The sequence below is a fragment of the Muntiacus reevesi genome, chromosome 7, assembly GCF_963930625.1.
Source record: "Muntiacus reevesi chromosome 7, mMunRee1.1, whole genome shotgun sequence".
Classification (NCBI taxonomy): domain Eukaryota; kingdom Metazoa; phylum Chordata; class Mammalia; order Artiodactyla; family Cervidae; genus Muntiacus; species Muntiacus reevesi.
This window is the reverse complement of record NC_089255.1, coordinates 15,331,729-15,356,558: the sequence shown is the minus strand read 5'-3', so window position 1 is coordinate 15,356,558 and position 24,830 is coordinate 15,331,729. Positions and strand designations below refer to the sequence as shown.

Below are 24,830 nucleotides of genomic sequence, written 5' to 3'. Positions count from 1 at the left end.
GTAGCCTCAGTTTCCCCAACTGTAAAATGGGGATGGTTCTACCAAACCCCCTAAACTCAACATTCAAAGAACTAAGATCGGGGCATCCAGTCCCACCACTTCATGGCAAATAGATGGGGAAAAAATAGAAACAGTCACAGACTTTATTTTCTTGGGCTCCAAAATCACTGACTGCAGTCATGAAATTAAAAGATGCCTTCTCCTTGGAAGAAAAGCTATGACAAACCTAGACAGTGTATTAAAAAGCAGAGACATTACTCTGCTGACACAGGTCCATCTAGTCAAAGCTATGGTTTTTCCAGTAGTCATGTATGGATGTGAAGGTTGAACCATAAAGAAAGCTGAGTGCTGAAGAATTGATGCTTTTGAAAGACGGTGTTGGAGAAGACTCTTGAGAGTCCCTTGGACTGCAAGGAGATCAAACCAGTCAATCCTCAAGGAAATCAGTCCTGAATATTCACTGGAAGCACTGATGCTGAAGCTGAACCTTCAATACTTTGGCCACTTGATGTCAAGAGCTGACTCATTGGAAAAGACCCTGATGCTGGGAAAGATTGAGGGCAGGAGGAGATGGGGGATACAGAGGTTGAGATGGTTGGATGGCATCACTGATTCTACTGATATGAGTTTGAGCAAACTCCAGGAGATAGTGAAGGATGGGAAAGCCTGGCTTGCTACAGTCCATGGGGTCGAAAAGAGTTGGACATGACAGAGCCACTGAACAACAACCGCCACCTAACCCCCAAGAGGGTTGATTAAGGCTGAGTTTGTTGGACTGGAGTGCTAGACAAAGGCAAGTCATCCTCACTGTGTGTTATTGTTGTGGGCATACTTCCTCCCTGGGGGAAAGCTTGTCGTCACAAATATTGAAGCCTCAGCAAGCTGGCTTGGGGGTAAACTGAGGAAGGGAGAGAAGCTTCTGGAAGAGTCGGCCTCAGGCTTGGCCTCAGGGCAGGTGCCAATCTTGTTATTCTCATCTGCCCCAGACCTCAGAGAAGCAAGAAAAGAATGGGAAGGGCATTTGACAGTAGATGGCCAAAAACTCAGAAAAGAACTACAAAAGCAGACAGCGGCCTTCTGCGTGCTCAGGAAAACAGTCTGGAGCCACGCAGGGCAGGGACAAGAGGGTGCCGCTCTGAGTTCACAGCGCATGAGTAACGTCCAAGCAACGATTAGGACCCGCCAAGAAACGGCCGGAATCTTTCCTGTGTTTCTGTTGAATAATACAGGAAACTGTTTTCAGAGAGATTTCTATCTAAACCAAGAAAATAAAAAACTGGAGCTAAAATAAAAGAATCTTCTTCCTAGAAAACTGACCAATGAGGAACAGTTCATCCCTCCTACTGGCAGATCAGGATGGGGTTCTGAACTGGGCATTATTGTTATTGCTGTTTGTTAGGCCCTGTCCTCCCCACTCTCCCAAGTCCACAGGGGCAGGAGACTGACAGCTTTGACCCAGGCTGCTGGGGAAGGCAGGCCCCTCTCTGGGCTCAGGACTCTGTTTCATAGAGTCTCAGACATCAGGATCCTGCCTTGGACTAAACCAACTGCTCAGACCCAGGATCTGCCTTGCCCCCACCCTTCAGCGCCTTACCCTCACTCAGGGTACTTCCTTCTAGCATTCGCTCCAGCCAGTTCAGAAGCACGTGTTACTTTGGGGGGAAACGTTTGACAAAATACATAAAGGAAGGGCTGACCTAAGTCCCGACTCTGGGCTGTTTGTCTTCTGAAACCTCAGGGCTCCCTCTTTACATCAACCAATTGTTTTTAATTTCTTTCTTTCCCCCTAAAGTACAAAATATTGTGTTCATCTAAAATAAATTTAGAAGATATAGTTAAGGAAAAAGAGAAAAAATGAAAGAGCCAATGAGCCATCATGAATCCAATACACAGAAATAAACACTTTTAAACCTGTAGGTGTATATAGAAAGTGAAGTCACTCAATTGTGTCTGACTCTCTGCAACCCCATGGACTGTAGCCTGCCAGGCTCCTCCGTCCATGGGATACTCCAGTATTCTTGCCTGGAGTATGAGCAAGATCACGCCTGGGATCTTCCCGATTGAGGAACTGAACCAGGATCTCCCGCATTGCAGGCAGACTCTTTAACATCTGATCCACCAGAGAAGCTTACAAAAGTGAAAGTAGCTCAGTTGTGTCCGACACTTTGCAACCTCATGGACTGTAGCCCGTCAGGCTCCTCTGTCCATGGAATTCTTCAGTCCAGAATACTGGAATGGGTAGGCATTCTCTTCTCCAGGGGATCTTCCCAACCTGGAGATCAAACCCAGGTCTCTGCATTTCAGGCAGATTCTTTACCATCTGAGCCACCAGGGAAGCCCATATATTTTCCCAGTCTTTTCCAAAAAGGTGGATGGCTACATAGACATAATTTAATGGAATTAATTAGATTTTACCTTTTTTCCCCCAGCTAACAGTAGGTGATAAAATTTTCTTATTAAATATTCCACTGCATTGGTGGTTCTTGAAGTGTGGTCTGGGGACCCCTGGGGATCCCCAAGACTTTTTCAGGGAGTCTGTTGGGTAAAAACTATTTTCATAATAGGAGACATTATTTGCCTTTTCATTCTTGTTCTCTCAGGAGTATACAGTGAAGTTTTCCAGAGGTGTATGATGTTTGATATATCAGCAGGCTGAATGTAGAAGCAGATATGCAAATTCAGCCATCTTTTACTAAGTCAGATTAATTTAAAGAGAGTTGCAAAAGTGTAGAGCAATGTAATTCTCAATTTTTTTGAAAATATAATAATTTTTCATAAAATACAGTTTTTTGTGAGGATGTGAAATGGGTTTATTATTAGGCAAATAACAAATGCATATTTTTGAAATTCATTCATTTTTATGTTGAATATGCTAAATATATTTTTTAAAGTTTTATTTATATACTCATCATTTATTTTTGGCTGTACTGGGTCTTCGTTGCTGCGGGCCTTCTCTAGCTACGGTGAGCAGGGGCTAGTTGTGGTGTGCAGACTTCTCATTGCAGTGGCTTCTCCTGTGACCGAGCGCGGGCTCTAGCTGTTCGGGCTTCAGTGGCTGCGGCACGTGGGTTCAGCAGCTGCAGCTCACGAGCTCTAGCGCACAGGTTTAATAGCTGTGGCACGTGGGCTTAGTCGCTCTGAGGAATGTGGGATCTTCCTGGACCAGGGATCGAACCCATGTATCCTGCATTGGCAGGTAGATTCTTTATCATCAGGGAAGCCCCCTGAATATGCTAAATATTAATAGGCATATAGCGATACAGGCAAAAGCTCTTTGGGGTCCTCAATAATGTTTAATGTTTAAGCGCATAAAGTGATTCTGAGGCTGAACACTTGAGAACAACTACCCTACATCACCACCTTTGGTGGCTGTATAGCACCCCTTTGTGTGGATGGCCCCGAATTTGTTCACCCCTTTCCTTATTGATGGATCTGCAGGTTGCTTCCAATGTTCACTGTTATAAGTGCCAGACAAATCCTTGAGTCCCTGGGACTTCTCTGGCAGTCCAGTGGTTGAGACTGTGCTTCTACAGTAGGGGTAGGGGTTCGATCCCTGGTGGGAGAACTAAGGCCTCACATACCACATGCCATGTGCAGTGTGGCCCAAAAACCCCACTACCACCAAAAGAAAGCAAATGGCAGCCCACTCAAGTACTCTCGCTCCCACAGACAGATGTAGCCTGGCGGGCTACAGTCCCTGGGCTCACAAGAGGTGGACACGACCGAGGGACTAAACAAACAAGCCAAAAAACCACCACCACCAAACAGACAAAAAACTCAACACCACCCCCTTCAAAAAACAGATCGAGTACCTACATAGAGTGAAAACTTCCTGAAATGAAACAAAACAAGAGAAACCAACTGGAAGACTGAGCCATCGCTGTTAGTCTATTACTAAATTAAACAAAATGTATCACAGGATATGAACAAATAAAGCTGAAAAATCATATGTACACTGAACATACATGCACGAGTACAGATACATATGTTTCCAAAGAGAGAAACTTATGCTCTATAAAGAGCCCTTTCTCCTCTTGCTGTCCATGAAGTGTTTATAGAAGCTGACCATAATCTAGAGCAGAGTTGCAGACAACATGAAAGTCTTTGGTACCATTACAATAATGGAGAGGAGTTTAGAAACTTCTAAGCAATTTGAGAGAGAAATTTTATTCCTCTAGAAAATAATTTTAAAAAATGATACTTGCAAAAAAAGTGAGTACAAAAATGCCGTAAACTTTAAAAAATATATATGCTTGAGAGTATTTCTGTAGAATACATTCCTAGAAGTGGAATCACTGGGCCAATGGACACATCTTTAAATGTTACTAGATATTGCCTAGTTAACTCTATTTATACCTCACCAAGAGTAAGATATTAGTCCATCAAATACTCAGAGCATATTTGAGTGCCTGCCCTCACATCTTTGGCAACACCAAAGATTATGATTCTTTTAAATCTCTTTCTACTTCAGTTCAGTTCAGTTCAGTTGCTCGGTCGTGCCCGACTCTTTGTGACCCCATGAATTGCAGCACGCCAAGCCTCCCTGTCCATCACCAACTCCCGGAGTCCACCCAAACCCATGCCCATCGAGTCGGTGATGCCATCCAGCCATCTCATCCTCTGTCGTCCCCTTCTCCTGCCCCCAATCTCTCCCAGCATCAGGGTCTTTCCCAATAAGTCAACTCTTCGCATAAAGTGGCCAAAGTATTGGAGTTTCAGCTTCAGCATCAGTCCTTCCAATGAACACCCAGGACTGATCTCCTTTAGGATGGACTGGTTGGATCTCCTTGCAGTCCAAGGGACTCTCAAGAGTCTTCTTCAACAGCACAGTTCAAAAGCATCAATTCTTTGGCACTCAGCTTTCTTTATAGTCCAACTCTCACATCCATACATGACCACTGGAAAAACCATAGCCTTGACCAGACTATTTCTACTTAGTAGGCTAAAAAATATATTCTGTCTTCAACAAATTGTTTATTCATAACCTTTGCCCATTTTCTATTGGGTCCTCTTATTGATTTTTCTTAACTCTTTATATATATATATATATATATATATATATCCTGGAAGAGCAAATTTGTCTGTTATACATTGCAAATATGATACTCAATTATGTTGCCTGCCTTTTAATTTTGCTTACATGTCTCACTAGAGTACAAAAATTACCTTTAAAAATATTATTATAAATTTATTCTAATCTACTAATCATTTCCTTTATGGTTTTATGGATTCTTAACTAGCTTAGGAAGCCTTTCCCTGTTTTATGATTTTAAAAATACTCTCCATTTCCCTCTAATACCCTAGGAGCTTTTCTCTTTCTTTTTTAATGTTTAGATTTTCAATCCATCTGGAATTAATTTTTGTTTTGTTATGGTGTGAGGCATTGACTGTTGACCTTTGCAAACCATGTAGTGGAGTATGGCAGGGTGTCAGCAATGGACTTGAGCCCCAGTAAGAACCAGCCCATGCGTTTTTAGGGACCCGTAAGCCTGCCTACTGCAGCTGGAGGTGAGCTGGTCCCTGCGTGGACAAAGATCTGAGCCCATCTGGTTCAGGAGGGGAGACATTTCAGAATCCTTCCTAATGGGATAGAGCTGCTGTGGGCATCTGCAAAGTTGACAGGGAGAGCTGATAACGTTTCCAAGAAAGTACCAGATCATCTTTCCCAGGTTGTTTGGTTCTCAAAGAGCTTTCTGCCCATCACCCTCTCAATGCCAACATCACTATGGAAGTGGAAGGGGATTTAAGAGGTGCACTTTGCCATTACAGGAAAATAAGGTGCAGAGAGGTTAAGTGACACACCCAAGGTCACACTCCTGGTGAGTGACAGAGACCGACCAGAACCTAGACGTCCTGCCTCCAAGGCCACAGCTCCTCGGCCGGCTCCCCGCACCAGGCTCTGCGTCACAGTCACTGCGGTTTCCCTCTTCCGTGGAAGGGAGGGTCTGGCCTGAGGCTTTCCCGAATCTGAGCCCCCACCACTGTGGGCAGGTGAGACTGGAAAAACCCATCCTCCACCACCAGCTGACAGGGGCTTTCCGGTCCCAAGGCTTCCTTGGGCACACACCTCCTCCTCTCCCCAAGCGTTTGGCAGAGGATGGGAGAGACGATGAGTCAGGCCGGGGAGGGAGAGCTCAGCCATAAACAAGCGGGACTGACAGCCAGCGTTTTCCCCAAGGCACGTGACCTCCCACGGGCCTCCGGGGACTCCGCCTGAATGGCAGAGCTTCAAAATTTCATGATTGAGACTCTGCAGATTGAATTTGCTAGATTCACGAAGGCGGCCACAGAAGGGAAGAAGCTTTTAGAGAGGAGGTGGGGGATGAGAGAGAAGGTAAATTATTTCTAGTCCCTCAGTGAAGAGCTTGAAATGTTGTTTTTAGTGGGTGTGTCACTTTTGCAGATGCCCGCCTGATGTGGTTACGCTGGATCTTTAGCCCCTCCAGCTCCAGAACTAAAGAACACTCAGGAAGGACAATTATAGATCTGGATCTAGCCTGGAGATCAGATGATCCAATCTCTCAGGGTTAGTGGGAAGCCTGGGAACCCCAAAGCAAGTGACTTGTCCCAGTTGGGGGGTTCTGGGAACAGATCTCAGTCCGCCTAGAGAAACGTGTTCTCTCCTGGATGTTCCTCAGGTCCCCCAGCTGCACCTGTTCCAGTGACTCTTGGGGAGAACTTTGGGGAAAGTATAGCCACTGGACACGTAATGAAAAAGTAAAAGGTGAGGCGCAGGAAGGCATAGGGCAACAGGCCCAAGAATGACCAAGTGGGGTTTCCCTCCGTCCTGGGGTGGCAGCCAGGCCTAAGGAGGTGCGGGGGGCGCCTACCTGTTCCAGGGGGATGACGAGGAAGGAGCCACCCCCCGCGCTCTCGGTGACGATGGCCAGGAAGCGGGCATTGACGGCACAGAAATGGTTATCGTGCACATTCTTGGTGATGGGGATGCCGTCAAAGCAGTGCTCCCGGTTGGCCACCTTCCCGTAGACGTTCCGGAACTTGGAGCTGCGATACTGCGGACGCCAGGACATCTGTGAGAGGCCAGGAGAGACAAGGGTCAGGCCAGATGGTCCCTGGGGAGCTGAGCTGGGCACAGGCGGGAGGGAAGCTGCTCTCGGGAACTTAGGAGGCGAGGAAAGCCCGGTGCCTGCCCTCGGGCGGCAGAAGGGAAGGGACCTCCAAGAATCGGATGTCTGGCCCTGTGCTGGAGGACTTACTCTTTCAATAAAGTCCCACAAGAGCAAAGGCTGGCACGAGGGCACTCACCCACTTCTTCGTTCAGTATACCCGCCCACACCACCTTTCAGAAAGGATGGGGGAGCCTTTCACTTCCAAGGGATGTGCCATGTGATAGAGCCGACCATCCATCCAAAACATGTCTGGGCTGCCTCTTGCGTGTCAGAAGCTGTGCTTAATTTAGCACGGGACGTGCAGACAGAGGAGGCTGGGTGTTCAGAGAGGCAGAGAACACTTCTGATGATGAGGGGTGGGGGCGGAAGACGGCCCCGCTGCGTGCAACAAGGCAAATGACCCTCCTCTGATTGTCTTTAGGGCTTCTAACCCACAAGTGCACCCCAGAAATCTCAGTCCTATACATCATCATCAGGCCCAGAGAGGGTAAGTGACTTGTCCAGAGCCACACAGCTGATGAGCAGGGCCAGGAACACAAGTCTCCTGATTGGAAATCTGAGGCTCTCTGCTACGCCAGATCATTCTCCGGAGCAAGGTTTCTCCACGTGTGGCCCACAGGTCACTTGTATTAAAAATCTTCCGGGACGGGGGAGGTTTCTAAGCCTCCCACATCATTTGTTAGAAATGCTGATTCCTGGGTCCCCATCCAGACCGACTGGATCCAATATATTGGGAATGGGGCCCAGACACACGTATTTTAATCCAGCTTTCCTGCCCCAGTGAGACAGAAGCACTCTGAAGTTTGAGAGTCCCTGCTCTAGAGAATGGAATGGCACCCCTCCTCACCCCTCACTGCCCCCCATCCAGGAGACAGAGTCTAACCGACCAACCAGTTGGCCCCTACTGCATGCATGTCCCGTGCTAGGCACTGCAGAGAACACAGATGTGCATGGACGGATGCACAGGTGAAGGACAGGATGGGCCGCCCACCATGGAGTTCAGCTTTGCTGTAGGATGGCGCCTCCTGTGGGAAACCCTACGAATGGGCGCCATGGCAGGTGGAGTCCAAGTGGGTGCTCTCGTGGCAGACAGGCAGCCAAGCTCAAAGTACCCAGCTGGGGTCTGGCATTCAGCAGGAGCTCAATAAGCGTTTTGTAAATGTGAATATATGGGCTTCTCTGGTGGCTCAGTGCTAAAGAATCTGCCTGCCAACGCAGGAGACATGGGTTCGATCCCTAGTCCGGGAAGATCCCACATGCTGCAGAGCAACTAACCCAGGGGGCTGCAACTGCTGAAGTCTGCACGCTCTAGAGCCCGGGCCCGGTAACAGGAGAAGCCACTGCAATGAGAAGCCCGTACATCACAGTGAAGAGTAGGCCCTACTCGCCACAACTAGAAAAGTCTGCACAGCAACAAAGACCCAGCACAGCCAAAAATAAATGTTTAAAATTGTAAAAAAAAAAAAAAACGCAAACATGTTTCTGACCCGACTGCCATTATCTGCCATCATCCACCCCCTGCTCTTCCTGTCCAGTCCCCCCATATGCCTTGAGTCTCCCAACCCATCTCAGGACAGAAATTTCTTCAGATGAAATTCCCAAGGGGATGGAAGGCAAAAGGAAATAACCGTCACAGAATCAGGAAACCAACCCTGGGAATTTGCCTGAAAACAGAACTTTGCATTGGATTTAAATAAAGCCAGGAGCTCAGACACAAAGGCCTTTTTATTGAAGGAAGAAGTTCAGATCCAATGAGGAGAATCCCAGGGATTCTTCAGGCAAACCCTCTTCCTGCCAGCTCTCTGTCCTCTACCCCCTCAGGCCACTGCCCTCCCCTCCTCACCTCCTAGCCTCGGCCCACAGAGTACCCCTTCCCACCTGCCTTCCCCCTCTCTGCTGAGTTCAGCCCACGACCGTTCATGACAAAGTCCTGCTGGAGAGGCAAGCGCACTTCTGGCTCTGTGACCTTAGGCAAGCCCCCTCTGACCGTATCCTCAACAAGATTACATCAGTGATGCCCTGACTGCAGTCCCAGGCGGCCACTCATGTTCCTTTACATGAGATGAAGTTTTTAATTTTACTAGCCAGGTGTTTATTTTTATTTATTTATCTTTTACAGATGTTTTTAATGTGGGCCACTTTGTTTAAAAAGTTTATTTTTTATTGAATTTGTTATAATATTGCTTTTGTTTTATGCTTTGTTTCTTTGGCTGCAAGGCATGTGGCATCTTAGCTCCCCAACCAGGGATCGAACCCATACCCTCTGCATTGGAAGGTAAAGTCTTAACCACTGGATTGCTGGGGAAGTCCCTCATGTGTTTATTTTAATTTGTATTAGAAAAAATATGTAACTTACATGCCAAATCTGCGATTTCACATCTATTAGTGCTAAGAAAGCTAAGTTTAAAAATAATGAATTAATTCAAAGAAAATACAGAATGAAAAATATAGTATGGGTGGTACATGGTCCTGGCAGAAATTTTGTCTGGTATCTGAGTACTGGCAATCACTCTGTCTCTTTCAGATAGAACATTCTAGATTCCACAGTCCTCCCAAAGAGAAAGGAGCCTGCTCATTCCAATCTCCTGTTCCTTGTAGATGCAGATCTAGTCTGGAAGGTCTTTGCCCTTTTCTCTGCCCTGCCCAACTTTCAAGGCCTGACTTGAATCTCATTGCCCTTCCAGAAGTCCAGCAGAGAGAATCTCTGTTGGGATCAGCCCCAGCCTGCATCCAGGGAAATGCAGAGAGCATCTTGCAGCAAGCCTGGCACTGGCCTCTCCCCCATCAGTTGGTAGACTAGGGCTGATGTCTCCGCAGGACCTTTGGAAGGATTAGGGGAAGGAGGCCAGGGGGCCCTTATCACTAGGCCTGTACCTTCACCCCGCATGAAGCCACAGCAAGCATGCCTGACAGAGCGCTGGACTGGGAGTCTGCATTTCTGGATTTTCACTCCCCAGTCTAACTCCTACTAGCCTCAGAAAAACAATTTGCCTCCTTGAGATGTTCTAAAACAAGAACCATAGTTTCTGACTTTATGTGGTTACTTTAAAATCAAAATGAGATATGTAGATACAAGATCCCATCCAAGATAAGATCGCACCACTGCTCCCGTGGGCCCAGTCCATTGAGAGGTGTCTGGAAAGCGTCAGACACAGACCCCGAGTTCAAATATCTTAGGAGCCTTTGGAGGAGATGAAATCAAGGCTTGAAAAGTAATGAGAGGCCAGGGAAGCAGAGCGCACTGGGGCAGGCTTCACGGAGGTGGGGGCATCTGCCAGCATGGGGTACTGAGAGTACAGTCCCCCGAGAGGTGGGAATTACGACGTCCTGCGGTACGGAGTGGGAAACAGACCCAGCCCAAGTCGGACAGTGAACACGCACAGGATTCACTGGGACCTGCCCTGACTCTGCAGACCTGATTATGTTTTTTCCAACTTCTTATTATGAAATACTTCAGAAAACAAAAATAGTTGAGAGCATGATGCAGTAATCACTCACCACCTAGGTTCATTCGCATTAGCATTTTGTCACAATCCTTTTTCTCTCTGTGTGCCTGTCTTTCTTTTCTTTTCTTTTTTTTAGTTTTGTGGAATTAGTTGAAACGAAGCTGCCAGCATCATGACTCCTGCCCCCTTATTACATCAGCCTGCATTTCCTACAAAGGAGGACAGTTTCCTACATAAGCATAGCATCACTACCACATCTAAGAAAATCAACAATTCCTCAATACCATCTAACACCCAGCCAATATTCAAAATTCTTCCAAATACCTTTTACAGGGACTTCCCCAGTGGTCCAGTGGTTAAGACTCCATGCTCTCATTGCAGGAGGCAAGAGTTTGATTCCTGGTCAGGGAACTAAGATCCCACATGCCATGCTGTATGGCCTTAAAAACCAAAGAAATGCCTTTTACAGCTATTCCATATTTTGAACCAGGATTGGGAACTGTGTTGTTCCCATGTATTTCATTTGGTTGTGATCTCTCTTTTGCCTCCTTTAAATCTAGAACACTCCCATTACTTTTTTTTTTTTTTAACTTAAAGTGACACTGACTTTTTAAACACACCGAGTCAGTTGTCTTAGAAAACATCCTCGTCAGGGACTTCCCGGTGGTCCAGTGGTTTGGACTTCACCTTCTGGCACAGGGAATGTGGGTTTCATCTCTAGGCGAGAAGATCCCAGATGCCTTGGGGCTAAAAAACCAAACCATAAAACAGAAGCAATGTCGTAACAAATTCAATGAAGACTTTAAAACACAGAAGAAGAAGAAGAAACTGTCCTAGTGATTTGTCTTATGTTGCTTTGTGGTCTCTTCAAAGCCATTCTTGGATTCCCTATAAAGCTGAGGAGTCAAATGTAAAGCTTTGATACAATTCACATTGAAGATGCTCCTGTTATTAATCTCTGGCTTGGGTGAGGGTGAGCATATAGAGGCAGGGACAGAGGGAACGTGTGGGCACGCACCTGGCTGAGCTGGTGGCAGTGAGGGCAGCGGGCCAGTGCCAAGCGTATGTTCTGGAGGGTCATGGACAGATAGCTGGAGGACCTGGGAGGCCGGATCAGGCACTGGCAGACACTGTGGGCCAAAGCGGAGCATCTGCAGGCCCCAGAGGTCTGACCACTCCACCCGCGCTCACCAAGGGGCTGACTTCATTCTGAGGTCAGATGCAGGGGTGTGCAGGCAGGCAACGGAAAAGCCTCCTCCCTCTTCTGCAGAGCAAGGAGGCCACGCTGAGGCTGGACTGAAGGAGATACCTCAAAGGGAAATCAGTGTGGCAGCCCAGAGGTCACCTGAAAATCTAGCCCTTTGCCCTTTGCCCCTAGCCCTCACGCTCAGCCCAGATCCTGGTGGATTCCCCAAAGCTAGTTCCAGTGAGGGCAGGACACACACGCTCTCTCTGAATCTTCTAGGAGCAATCAGCACAAGACTGAGATACACTGGAGCTCCCTAAGAGGAAAGATGTTCTTAATGGTGAGAGCTGCCTAAAACAGAAAAAGGAGGTATCATGACAGGTAATGAGCCTCCCATCCCTGGGAGGATTCAAGGTTCAGGTAGATGACCTCTGGTTAAGGGCAACGTGGAACAAGAGATGAGACTGGATGGCCTTCCAGCACCCCCCAAACAGACCTTGTGTTGCACCAGAGAGGAGGGCTGGGGTCAGAGAGTGCCAGGTCAGAGGACACCCTGGCCAGTGACATTCCTTCTCTGTGACACAGAGATTCCAGTGTCTCCCCAACTGGGTTGCTGTGACACAGAATAACAACGGTTCTTGTGGCATTTGGCATCTCCCCCTAGGCCTCCTCACATTGCTGATTAGTGCAGTTACTTATTTTAAGGTATGAATATTTTCTCTCTCCCAGTAGTAGACTATAGGTTATGTGATCATCCTACTCCTTCTGGGCCCTGCAGAGCCCCTCCGCCCCAGGCCTGGCCCTGGACTCCTGCTTAGCAGGAGTCTTCTGGTGACCCTAGTTGAATAACCTCTTGGTATGGTGGGAGGGCAAGGGCCAAGGGCAGGCACACTTGCCCGGTTCCTTGGATGCAATGGGATGAACCTCACCCCAGGGCTGTGACTTCAATTTATTGAGATTTTGAATTTTCAGCTCATACCCCCCACTCCTGGCCACAGGATGAGGGGCCTGGTCCTTATGCTCAGCCCATGAGGGCTCTGGGCCCAAGCCTTTCTTTGTAGTGTTTGTCCTTCTGGTCACACAGCCCTATCTCCTCTGGGCTTCTTGTCACCAGGATGCCAAGGCCTCTTGAACTCAGTGCTCAAGATGGGGCTTAATGAGTCCCTTGCCAGGGACAGCGCAGTATCTGCAAGGCGACCAGTCCCATGACCCTCCCCAGACACCACCCCCCACCACCTCATTTGCCCCCAAGGGCAGCCGTGCAGTGCGCAGAGCTGGACGGGTACCACAACCCCACTGAAAACATCTGGTACATATGTGACTAATCTGAGGCTCGGGGAGGTTAAGAGGCTGTCCCAAAGTCATAAGCTGTGAAAGCCACAGAGCCGGGCCCTTTGTCAAGAACTTCTGACTCTTATAAAGACATGCGTGACCTCAGGTCCTGGTTCCATCACTTAAATCCTAAATCTCTGCTTCTGTAGCTGTAAGACAGAAACAACTATGTTATTTGCCCCGTAAGTTATAATAAGAATTAAATGAGATAATTGGATAGAATGCTTAAGGAAAAAAAGGAACTTCTGACAGTTTACTGTTCTTTCCGACATAATACCCATCTTCTCCTTTTTTGGCCTCTCCACCCAAGCTATTAATTACTCCTCCCTGCTTTTTTCATACAATACAGTGTATTATACAAAAGTGTAAAGAAACTGTATGAGGGCAGGGTTTGGGGCAATGCCCCAAAGGTTTCTATCTTGGCTGCTATTTGTTAGCTGTGTGACTTCAGACTAGTTACTCGACCTCTCTGAGCATCAGTTTCTTTATCTGCAAAGCGCAAATAATGTCGTCCAAATCACTGAATGCAATGACGTGACCAAATGCTAAGTGGCTGGCAGGGTATCTGGCGTGGAGTGGGATGACGCTTATCACACGCCAGTTCCACCCTCTCCCCTTCTCCTGTAAGGGAGAGACTCTGACCTCAATTAAGTGTTCACTTGGGGCGGCCGGGCCCTGGCAGGGGAGGGAGGGGGCTGGGTTGGGCCCAGGGTCAGGAGGAGGGAGGGAAGAGCTCTGGCCTCCAGATGTGCGTGGTTGCCGGGCTTGCGCCCTGGTGGCCGCTCCCTGGGCCCAGGGCCATCCTGGTCTCCCTCTGAGAGGGGAGGGCCCGGAAGGAGGAAGTATTCATTTTGCAGCTGAACGGCTCTTATAGCCTCTTAAGAAATAGAGGCAGGCTTTTTTCTCCTCTGAGATAATTGTTATGAATACTCCGCATGAAGACAAACTGTATCCTGTCCTCCAATCCCCAAAATGATGCATTTTGGCCAGCGGGTACACTGTCTAGATGAAGATGGCTAAAATTCAGTCTTTTAACTGAAATACACAAAAAGATACACGGGGGTAGTTTTTGTTCTCATCTCTAACTAAGGTGGGGTGGGGAGCTCTGGGCTACATCCTCGGGGAGAGTTGCTAGCCGGGGAGTGCAGGAGGCCTCAGGATCTGCCCTGGCGGCCACTGGATACTTGCTCCCACGGGGCAGCCCATCAGGACCTGTGGGAGAGCCCCTCCCCATCCCTGTGCGGTCAGAGAAAGGCTGACATTTTCCGCCTTCTCTGGGTCATCACCCACGTGAGCCAGGATAAGGCACCTTCCTTCTCCAGACTCGGTGTCCGTTTTGATGAAATGTGGATATCAGCCACACCTACATCTTGAAATCCCTATCAGGATGGGACACCAGGGACAGAGGCTTTGCAAAAGGTGTGCCACTCTAGTCAACCACAGATACTATCATCAATATCTCTGCTGAATTCGCCCACAACACTCTGGGTTCACAAGCAATTGCTGGTCAGCTGGTCCTCCTCCATCTCTGAGCCAGCTTTGCCTTCCAGAGCCCAGGACTGGACACACGGGAGGAACATAGCACGTGTTCTCAGACGGGAGGGAGAAGGAGTAGGTCAGCCCAGGGCCTTGAGAAGCTTCTCAGTTCAGGTAGTAATTACTGGTGGACTCTTCTCTTCAGTTTTCTCCTCTGTGAAATGAAAAGCTAGGATCTTTTTTAAGCAGAAGAACACTTTCTCTAAATAAAATATGACTCAGAACTCCAAAATGTAATGGGCAAAGCTGGAACTGTTTGCATTCAAATCTAGCAGGAAACTGGGAGCACCTTCCAGAAATGGTCCTGGGACTGCACCGTGGAACCCAATTTGAGAACCTCTGGCGTGAGGGAAGCAGCCGGAAACCCACGTTCCAGCTGGCTCAGTCACGAACCCACTAGGGACCCTCTGGTAGATCCCTGCTTCTTCCCCTCCAGGAGATGGCCCACCTTCCCAGCTCTGGCATTTAATAGTCTTACTGGGTTCTCACTGGCTTACAGGACTTCTGAAAAGATCTTGAAGCCACTCAAGAAATTTCTAGCATGAAGAAGCTGGAACATGAGTGTTCTCGATTAAAGGCTCTCTTTCTGAATCCGCTGGGTTTGAGCCTCCAGGGATCCAGGAGTACCTCAAGAGTCTGCCTCTGGATTCTCTGTGCCCCATTGCACAAGCGATCTCAGCAGGGGTGCAGGACAGCGGAGGCTGACCCACTGCCGTACTGAACAGCACAGATTACAGATCATTCCCACCACTGCAAACAGTTCTTTTGCATGGAGCTAGGAGAATATCAATTAGCCCTCAAAAGTCACATCCTAGAAGAAGAGACTCCAGCAAAACCTCCACACCGGGGAATTCTGGCTGGGGTGCACAGCGACCACAGAAGGCCAGGATCTGGAGCCACCGCACTGACTTTCTCTCCATCCCTAGCAAATTCAGAATTCTTAGGTTCCAGGCCAACTCTCAGAGCCTCTTGGGCAAACCCCTCGATCTTCTCTACCATGAAAAGGGGCTTCCTCCCCTGTCATGGTCTACCCTGCCTGCCTTACACTATCAAGGAGCAGAACAACGTCAAGTGGGAACAAAACACGGTTGGGATGGCGCCTTCTCCACAAACTGTAGATGGAAGATTCAGATCAAACATCCACGGATGCTGCATTCTGCCCATCACCCAACACAAGTCCAGCCAGATATGGAGTCTATTCCGGGAGCAGGCTTCTGCCCTGAATCCCTGCAGCCTTTCCTTATCTGCTGAGCAGGACTGGTGGACATGGGAACAGAAGGCTGCCAGCCTCCTCCGCTCCAAGCTCTTCAGGAGAGCTTCCCATCTCCCCTGAGATGACTCCTGAGTTGGGCAGTTGCCAGATTCTGAAGTCCCCAGATTCCGTCCTGGGCTCCCCTTTTTCTAGCTTATTAGACTAATAACAATAGCTTACATTTATTAAGTGCGGACTGTGACCCAAAGATTTTACATTCATTACATCCTGTAATCCTTATAATAACTTCAAGGTAAAGATGCAATTATTATCTCTATTTACAGATGCAACCAAGTTTGTCCAAGGTCACTTAAGTGGAGGAACTGAGATCTGAACTCAGACCTGACATAAGGGTCTCTTGTTGTTCATTGTTTAGTCCCTAAGTCATGTCTGACTCTCTGCAACCCCATGAACTACAGCAAACCATGCTTCCCTGTCCTTCACCATTTCCCAGAGTTTGCTCAAAAACTCATGTCCATTGAGTCAGTGATGTCATCCAATCATCTCACTCTCTGTCACTCCCTTCTTGTGCCCTCAATCTTTCCCAGCATCAGGGTCTTTTCCAATGAGTCAGCTCTTCGCATCAGGTGGCCAAAGTATTGGAGATTCAGCTTCAGCATCAGTCCTCCCAATGAATATTCAGGATTGATTTCCTTTAGGATTGACTGGGTTGATCATCTTGCTGTCCAAGGGACTCTCAAACGTCTTCACCAGCACCACAGTTTGAAAGCATCAATTCTTTGGTAGTTAGCCTTCTTGAGTGACTTCCTTAACTACTTCCCAGTAGTGACATGACTACTGGAAAAACAATAGCTTTGACTATATAGGCTTTTGTCGGCAAAGTGATGTCTCTGCTTTTTAATACACTGTCTAGGTTTGTCATAGCTTTTCTTCCAAGGAGCAAGCATCGTTTAATTTGACGGCTGCAGTCACTGTCCATAGTGATTTTGGAGCCCAAGAAAATAAAATCTGCCACTGGTCTCCTACTTTACGTGTTTGCTCCCCAACCACTCTGGATGTTACTGAGTGCAGCAACTATGTCTTATCCTTTGTTCTGTTTTCTGGGCTTACCTTTAGGCTTAATATAGTATTGATGAATGTTTACTAAATATGTGAATGAGTACAGAAACAAGAGGACAGGAAGAAGAAAGAGTGACCCTGTCACTTCCCCTTAAAGCCTCTAAAAGCGCCCAGATCAGAAAACTTGACCATCACCTTATGGGGATTTGCAGGCTGATTCCAACTTGTAAGATCCAACCTGGGCAGAAAGCAAGAAGAAGGAAGTATCTGCCTCCCTATGAACTCAACTTTTCTTACATGTGGTCCTGACACATAAAGGCTTTCATAGAACCGTAGCCTGCCAGTGAAGAAGAGGACCCTTGGGTCCACTAAAATCTAGCTTCTCATTTCACAGACTGAGGCCCAGAAAGAGGAAGTGACTTGTCCAAGGTCACACAGCAAGGTCACCTGATGACCGATCTGCACACTGTAAGCCTCCTTGTGGGAAGGTGGGGGGTAAATGGATGTGGGGGGCGCAGTTAAGGGGACTGGATATGGCGCTGCCATCTCTCCCCTGCAGGCAGCCCTGGAGGGAGTGTCTGGGGTAGGCAGGCCCCATCCAAGGAAGCACCCAGTTCTGAGTTCTATATTCCTCTGCCCAGGGAGGGAGGGGGCGGTAGAGCTCAAAGCACAGACCCAACAGATGGTTTCTATTTGCAGACACTGCGCCTGGTCTGTGCCAGACTCCTGACCTATTTTGAGGAACTGAGGGCCCCGCTGGCTCAGGGATGGCCTCCCACTCGCACCTCTTAACCCATGATTTGGCAAGAGATCAGATGGGTGGTTCAGGGCCAGTGGAGATGGGGAGTGGAGGGGGAAAACCTTTGAAAATGAGGCTGGGGTGGAGGCCTGCAAGCTTGAACTCCAGAGCATGGATCCTCAATGTACGGCATCACGTGGGGTGTCTGTGGAAATTCAGGTTCCTGGGCCCCATGGCAGGCCTGCAGGATCACTCTCTCAGGGCGTGGGCCAGGGACTCTACATTTGAATGAATGAAGCTTCCAGGTGATTCCTGTTATTGTAGTATACTGTCTGTGGGCCAGCGGCGCTGGCATCGTGTGGGAGCTGGTTAGAAATGCAGAATCCCAGGCCCCACCCAGGACTGAAGCAGAACCTGCTGAATCTGCATGCATCAGAATCACCCCCGTAGGCTTGTTAAAACACAGATCACTGGGCCTCACCTGATTCAGGAAGTCTGGGGGTCTGGGAATATGCACTTCTAACAAGTTGCCTGGTGATGATGAAGCTCCCTAAGTCCCTGAGCTGTCGTACAAGGGGCACTGTGCCCTTTGCACATCTGTAAAATGGACATAATTCATACTTTTCCCCCCCAATGCAGTTGTGAGGCACCAATAAAAATAATAACACACGTGAAAGTATTTTGTGAATACTTTGTGAATAATTATTTTTACATAGTAAAAACTATGTAAATTACATCAATTTGTACTTTACAAAGTGCTGTAGATTATCTCACTGGCTTTGACAGTCACCCTGACTTATAGCAAGTCAGTCAAAGAGCCACACATTCCTCGAGGGCTTTATTCTGCATCCCAGGGTTATCCAGCACAGGATTAGACAGGCAATAACTGCTCAATAAGGACTGGTAGAATTCAACCCAAGATGGCTGGTTCACTCTCCATTGCAATCTCTACTTCTCACATCCTCTCCTTAGAGGCCCTCTGGTTCCTTGTTAGGTGAGACTTTTTTTTTTAAAAGGTTGATAGTTGGGGCTAAAGGGTGAGCTTTAAGGAGACTCCAGGCCCAGTTGCCACCTCCAGGCTCCTCCCCTGTGAAATGTCGTGAGTCTCAGGCTGAGCTGGGATCCCATGCTGACAGCACCTGGTGGGTGTGCGCTCCAGGCAGAGGTTCTTCCCCCAGCAGGATCTGATCAGCCGGCTCTCCCCAAGCCGGGGCGCTGCAGGGCTTGTATGTCTATGGGCAGACCTAGCATGGGCTGATGCTGCTCCCTGTCAACAAAACCTCCTAAAATGATGTGTCGGTGTGCTCTTTGGGAAAGGGACAGTTGGAGCTGTCCATGGGTGGAATCCCATGGGCTTCCCCAGGGCCCTGCAGAGGGGCCCTTCTGTTTGGTCCCTGTAAGCAGGGGACTCTCAGACCATCCACCTCATAGACCAGGACCGTAGCTTCCTGTTGCCTGGAAATGCAGAAAAAGATGGACTGGTAAACAGTCCCTAGGGGAACATGTAATGTGGCCTGGGCCTTCTCCTTCCCAAGAGATCATTTATCTAAATTGCACCCAGGGGAGGGCTGCAGGATCTCTGTCAGTGACCAGAGGAAGCCGGCCCATCTCTCAGTGCCTCAAATGAGAAAGGGAAGGGGCAAACCCTTTACATTCCTCTCAGTCATCTTGGGCATAAGAGAGGGCAGTGAACACACAGCAGGCCACATGCACAGAGCTTCCTTGAGGAGACTCTGCACTGTCCTCCAAGGGATGTGTGTGTGTGTGTGAGAAAGTCACCATTTCCTCTAAGATGCTGGGAACAATTCAAGAGGACTCACCAGCTGAGGGTCTGGAGACTAAAGCAGAAACTTTTTGATTAAATTTGACATTGCTGTTGCTGTTGAATCACTAAGTTATGTCCCATTCTTTGCAACCCCATGGACTATATCCCACCAAGCTCCTTTCTCTATGGGATTTTCCAGGCAAAGACACTGGAGTGGGTTGCCATTTCCTTCTCCAGAGGATCTTCCTGACCCAGGGATAGAACCCAAGTCTCCTGCATTGGCAGGTGGATTCGTTACTGCTGAGTCACCAGGGAAGTTCAAATTTAACATTACCGAGAAAATAAAATGACTTTTGTTTGAAAAAACCCTCTGACCAATGACTGTCTTATGATGGTCTGTGCTAGCGTGCTAAGTCGCTTCAGTCGTGTCCAACTCTGCGACTCTATGGACTGTAGCCTGCCAGGATCCTCTGTTCATGGGGATTCTCCAGGCAAAAATACTGGAGTGGGTTGCCATTTCCTCCTGCAGGGGATCTTCCTGACCCAGGGATCGAACCCGTGTCTCATGTCTGCTGCATTGGCAGGCGGATTCTTTACTGCTAGTGCCACCAGCTATGATGCTCTACCTGTCACCAACTGCCTCACGAAAAGAATCTTGGAGTTAATTTAGGACCCGGCAAGGAAGGGAGACTCCACTTGGATCTTTGGCCAGCTCCCCCAGCACAGCACTCATTCCCCAAACTCACAAGGGACACCGCCTCCTTCTAGGTGGCTGTGCTGTGTTCCAGGGGACCTCCAGCTCAGCTCTAGAGCTCTGCCCAGCAGAAGGGACCCACACTCAGCGGTGACAGGCTGGGGGTTTAAATGAGAACTATGCGAGGCAGTGGCTGGTTACAGAGAGAAGGGCATGGGGAGGAGGACAGACAGAAGTGTGAAGAGCATCATTTTTTCTTTCTAAATATGTCGCTGTGCTTCACTCCTTAGTCCTTTCTAACCACAACCTTCCCTCTCTTCCTCCTCATGGCATCCGTTCACCCAGAGAGGGTCAGGATTGTTCAAACAGGAATCCGAGCAACTCAGCTTCTGACATCCGCTATAGGATCTGCAGCTACACAGCAGTCTTAAGAGCCAGACTTGAGAGGCTGTTCTTGACTCCTATTTCCCCCCTGATGGCCAATGAGGAGTGTCTCCTGGATGACTGGATGGCAGAGTGTCCTGGGCAGACACCAGAAGGAGGGGAAGCCCACTTCTTGCAGAAGGAAAGACTGACAATGAGAAGGAAACAGAGACGATGTGCAGATTGAGATGCACGCCCTGATCTTCCACACTCTGGGCCTGAATCTCAGAGAGGAGGTGGGTGTGTTTTGTAGGTTGAGAGTCGTGCTGATGGCAGAGGGTAGAGGCATTTTCTCTCCAACTTCTTGACTGGTATTCTAGAAGGAGAGAGACCACTACTCAGGATGGCCCTGGGCCAAATGAGAGGTGGCCTCTCAGAATTAAGACGGCCAAGGGGAATGGTCAGAGAGGGCCAGGCATGCACTCTGGAGCCTCTTTCAGCTCTTGGCTGGTGGAGGGAACCCAGCAGTCTGGCCCTGCACACCCCACAGGGAGGACATGGAAGATCTAAGAGCCACAGGCCAGCAGGAGGTTGCCATGGCGAGGGGCAAGCTCACTGAAGCAGAGGCTGTGAGGAAGACAGGCCTGGGGTGAGATGGACCAGAGGCCCAGCGGGGATGGATGCTGCCCTCAGGGCCAAGGGAAAATGGACTACGAGTCTGCCCACTGCAGACTCCAATGCAGACGCCCAAGGAATGCCCTGGAGGGGACACCAGCCACACCTCAGCGGACAGCAGCCAGGACATGTCTGAGGACCCACCAGAGGCCTCCCCCACCCCCAACACCCCAGGTCACGTGAGCCCTGCTGTCTACATCCCCAGGTGCCATTTTACAAAAGAGTCGGAAGAGGAGGAGCTCTGAACAATGACCCTTGGGAGTCACTCAAGCAGAAGTCAAATTAGCTCAACGAGGCCGAGTCTTAACATCACAAGACTAAATTACTGAATCAGACTGGCTCCACCGCACAGGGCTCCACGTGTTTCATCACTGTGACCCTTCAAGGTGGGGCTCCTGAATGAGATCAGATCAGCCTTAGAGAAAATAAAGAATCTGTATCTCCTTACATCTTCTTACACAAATAACAAGGACCTACTGTATAGCACAGGGAGCTATATTCAATATCTTGTAATAACATACAATGGAAAAGAATTCAAAACAGAATATATATTCTGTGCACTGCATAGCTTGACCATATGAATGGTGTCCCCTGGAGTTAGGCATGCGGGGGCAGGGGTGCCTGCGAGTCTCTTCACAATGAAGAAGTGACCGCAGAAGCAGGAGGTGGAGTGAGACAGATCCCATCCCATCACCACCACAGAGGACAGGCTTGAACAGACAAGACAACCAGGGGATCCCATGTACGTGTAACTCTGAAATGTCATCCCAGGCTTCTGATGCCTGGTCTTGTGGCTGCTCTGGCATCCGGGTAGTCTGCCTGCTGGTCACTCTCTTGTCTTCCATTCAGTTCAGTTCAGTTGCTCAGTCGTGTTTGACTCTTTAAAACTCTGTGAGCTGCAGCACGCCAGGCCTCCCTGTCCAACACCAACTCCCACAGGCTACTCAAACTCATGTCCATCGAGTCAGTGATGCCATCCAACCATCTCATCTTCTGTCGTCCCCTTCTCCTCCTGCCCTCAATCTTTCCCAGCATCAGGGTCTTTTCCAATGAGTCAGCTCTTCGCATCAGGCGGCCAAAGTTTTGGAGTTTCAGCTTCAGCATCAGACCTTCCAATGAGCACCCAGGACTGATTTCCTTTAGGATGGACTGGTTTGATCTCCTTGCAATCTAAGAGACTCTCAAGAGTCTTCAACACCACAGTTGAAAAACATCAATTCTTCGGCACTCAGCTTTCTTTATAGTCCAACTCTCACATCCATACATGACGACTGGAAAAACTATAGACTTGTCTTCCATTAGTAACGGTCAACAGAGAGAATCTGTTTCTACCGACAGAGATATCACTCAAGCAATGCAGAGGGACGTGTGGCCCTTCTTGGGCAGTTGTCCTCAGCCATTCCAGCCTCCAGTCTACACTGACAAGTGTCTACACTGGCAAGTGGAAGTGTCTCATCCCTGGCAGCTCAAGAGAAGGGACTCTCCTTGAACAGGCGTGTCAGGACTTTCTCTGCTGTGGCTGCTGGTGTCAAGAGGCTAGTGATACGGCTGATTCATGTTGATGTATGGTAGAAACCATCACAATATTGTAAAGTAATTATACTCCAATTAAATATGAAATTAAATTAAAAAATAAAATCACACACACACACACACACAAAGAGGCCAGTGAACTGGCTCCAGCATGTCTCTGACCACACTGTCCCCGGGAACGCGCCCTTCCTGAGCACTTGCAGTATTTCCTGGCTGCAGGTCCCAGTGGGCCCTCAGTGTACATCCATGGTCTGATCTGTTCCGTTTACATGTAAAAAGAAGATGCGAGAAGGCTGTAAGCTAGGCCCACATGCCAGCTTTGCAGGTTGGAATGAGCAGGCTGCTAAAATCAGACAGACCTGGGTTTAAATCCAAGTACCACCACTTACTTAAATAAGCAGGGTGACAGTACCCAGCCTTAACATACTTTTTTCCCAATTTGGAACCAGTCCGTTGTTCCATGTCTGGTTCTAACTGCTGCTTCTTGTCCTGCACGTAGATTTCTCAGGAGACAGATAAGGAGGTCTGGTATTACTATCTCCTAAGAATTTTCCACTGTTTGCTGTGATCCACAGAGTCAAAGGCTTTAGGATAGTCAATGAAGCAGAAGTAGATGGATATATATACTTTTTAATTCCCTTGCTTTTTCTATGATCCAATGGATATTGGCAATTTGATCTCTGGTTCCTCTGCCTTTTCTAAATCCAGCTTGTACATCTTGTACCAATTGGGAGAGGAGTACATCAAGGCTGTATATTGTCACCCTGCTTATTTAACTTATATGTAGAGTACACCATGTGGAATGCCAGGCTAGATGACTCACAAGTTGGAATCAAGATTGCCAGGAGAAATATCAGCAATCTCAGATATGCAGATGATACCACTCTAATGGCAGAAAGTGAAGAGGAACTAAAAAGCCTCTTGATGTAGGTGAAAAAGGAGAGTGAAAAAGCTGATTTAAAACTCAGCATTCAAAAAGCTAAGATCACGGCATCCAGTCCCATCACTTTGTGGCAAATAGACAGGGAAAAAGTGGAAACAGTGACAGATTTTATTTTCTTGGGCTCCAAAATCACTATGGACAGTGACTGCAGCCACGAAATTAAGAGATGCCTGATCCTTGGAAGAAAAGCTATTACAAACCTAGACAGTGTATTAAAAAGCAGAGACATCACTTTGCCGACAAAGGCCTGTATAATCAAAGCTATTGTTTTCCAGTAGTCATGTATGGATGTAAGAGTTGAATCATTAAAAAAAAAAAAAAAAGAGTTGGATCATAAAGAAGGGTGAGCACCAAAGAATTGATGCTTTCAAACTGTGGTGCTGGTGAAGACTCTTGAGAGTCCCTTGGACTGCAAGGAGATCAAATCAGTCAATCCTAAAGGAAATCTGTCCTGCATACTCATTGGAAGCACTGATGCTTAAGCTGAACCTCCAAAACTTTGGCCACCTGATGCAAAGAGCTGACTCATTGGAAAAGACCCTGATGCTGGGGAAAATTGAAGGCAAGAGGAGAAGGGAGTGACAGAGGATGAGATACTTAGATAACATCATTGACTCAATGGACATGAGTTTTTGAGCAAACTCTGGGAGACAGTGAAGGACAGGGAAGTCTGGTGTGCTGCAGTCCGTGGGGTTACAAAGAGTCGGACACGACTTAACAACAACCACCATCATTTACTAGGTATGTACCATACTTTGGACAAGTTCCTTAGCTTTTCGAATTTTGCATTCTCATCTGCAAAACTGGAGGAAAACAATGCCTACTTCTCTGGGCCGCTCCCATCCTCTTGGTCTCCCTCAGAGTGTCCTGCACATATAGTCTAGCCAATTGTTGGGTAAGTGGCTGGCTTTTGGGGGTTGGAGGGAGGGAGTCAAGCACGCCTTTAGAACTGTTCCGTGACTCTACCATCTGGGAGTTCCCTGGGAGCACTGGGACAAGGGCCTGGAAAAGGGTGTTGTGGCAGATGCTCCTGACTGGCTACATGCCAGCCATCCCACCCCTTTCCACCCACTTCCACTACAGGAGGGATGCTCACTGTTCCAGCATCCCTCACACTTGGGAGATACCCTATCACCCCGTTCAGTGGGGGACTCTTGGGAAAGGTTTTTTAACTCATTAATAAAATGAGAGATATAAAAGCTCTTTCTTACCAAAC

At 48.2% G+C, this 24,830-nt stretch overlaps 1 protein-coding gene across 3 annotated transcripts in view; it reads right to left on the bottom strand.

The window, feature by feature from the left end:
• CORO2B (coronin 2B) overlaps positions 1–24,830 on the bottom strand; it is a 146,759-nt gene that overhangs the window by 64,123 nt on the left and 57,806 nt on the right. For 2 of the 3 annotated variants that reach the window (XM_065940840.1, XM_065940839.1), the window contains exon 2: positions 6,831–7,031. In XM_065940840.1, the coding sequence (XP_065796912.1) occupies positions 6,831–7,031 (201 nt within the window). Of the gene's footprint in view, positions 1–6,830; positions 7,032–11,183; positions 11,208–24,830 lie in introns of those variants that run through there. The other variant, XM_065940841.1, reaches the window with a different exon arrangement.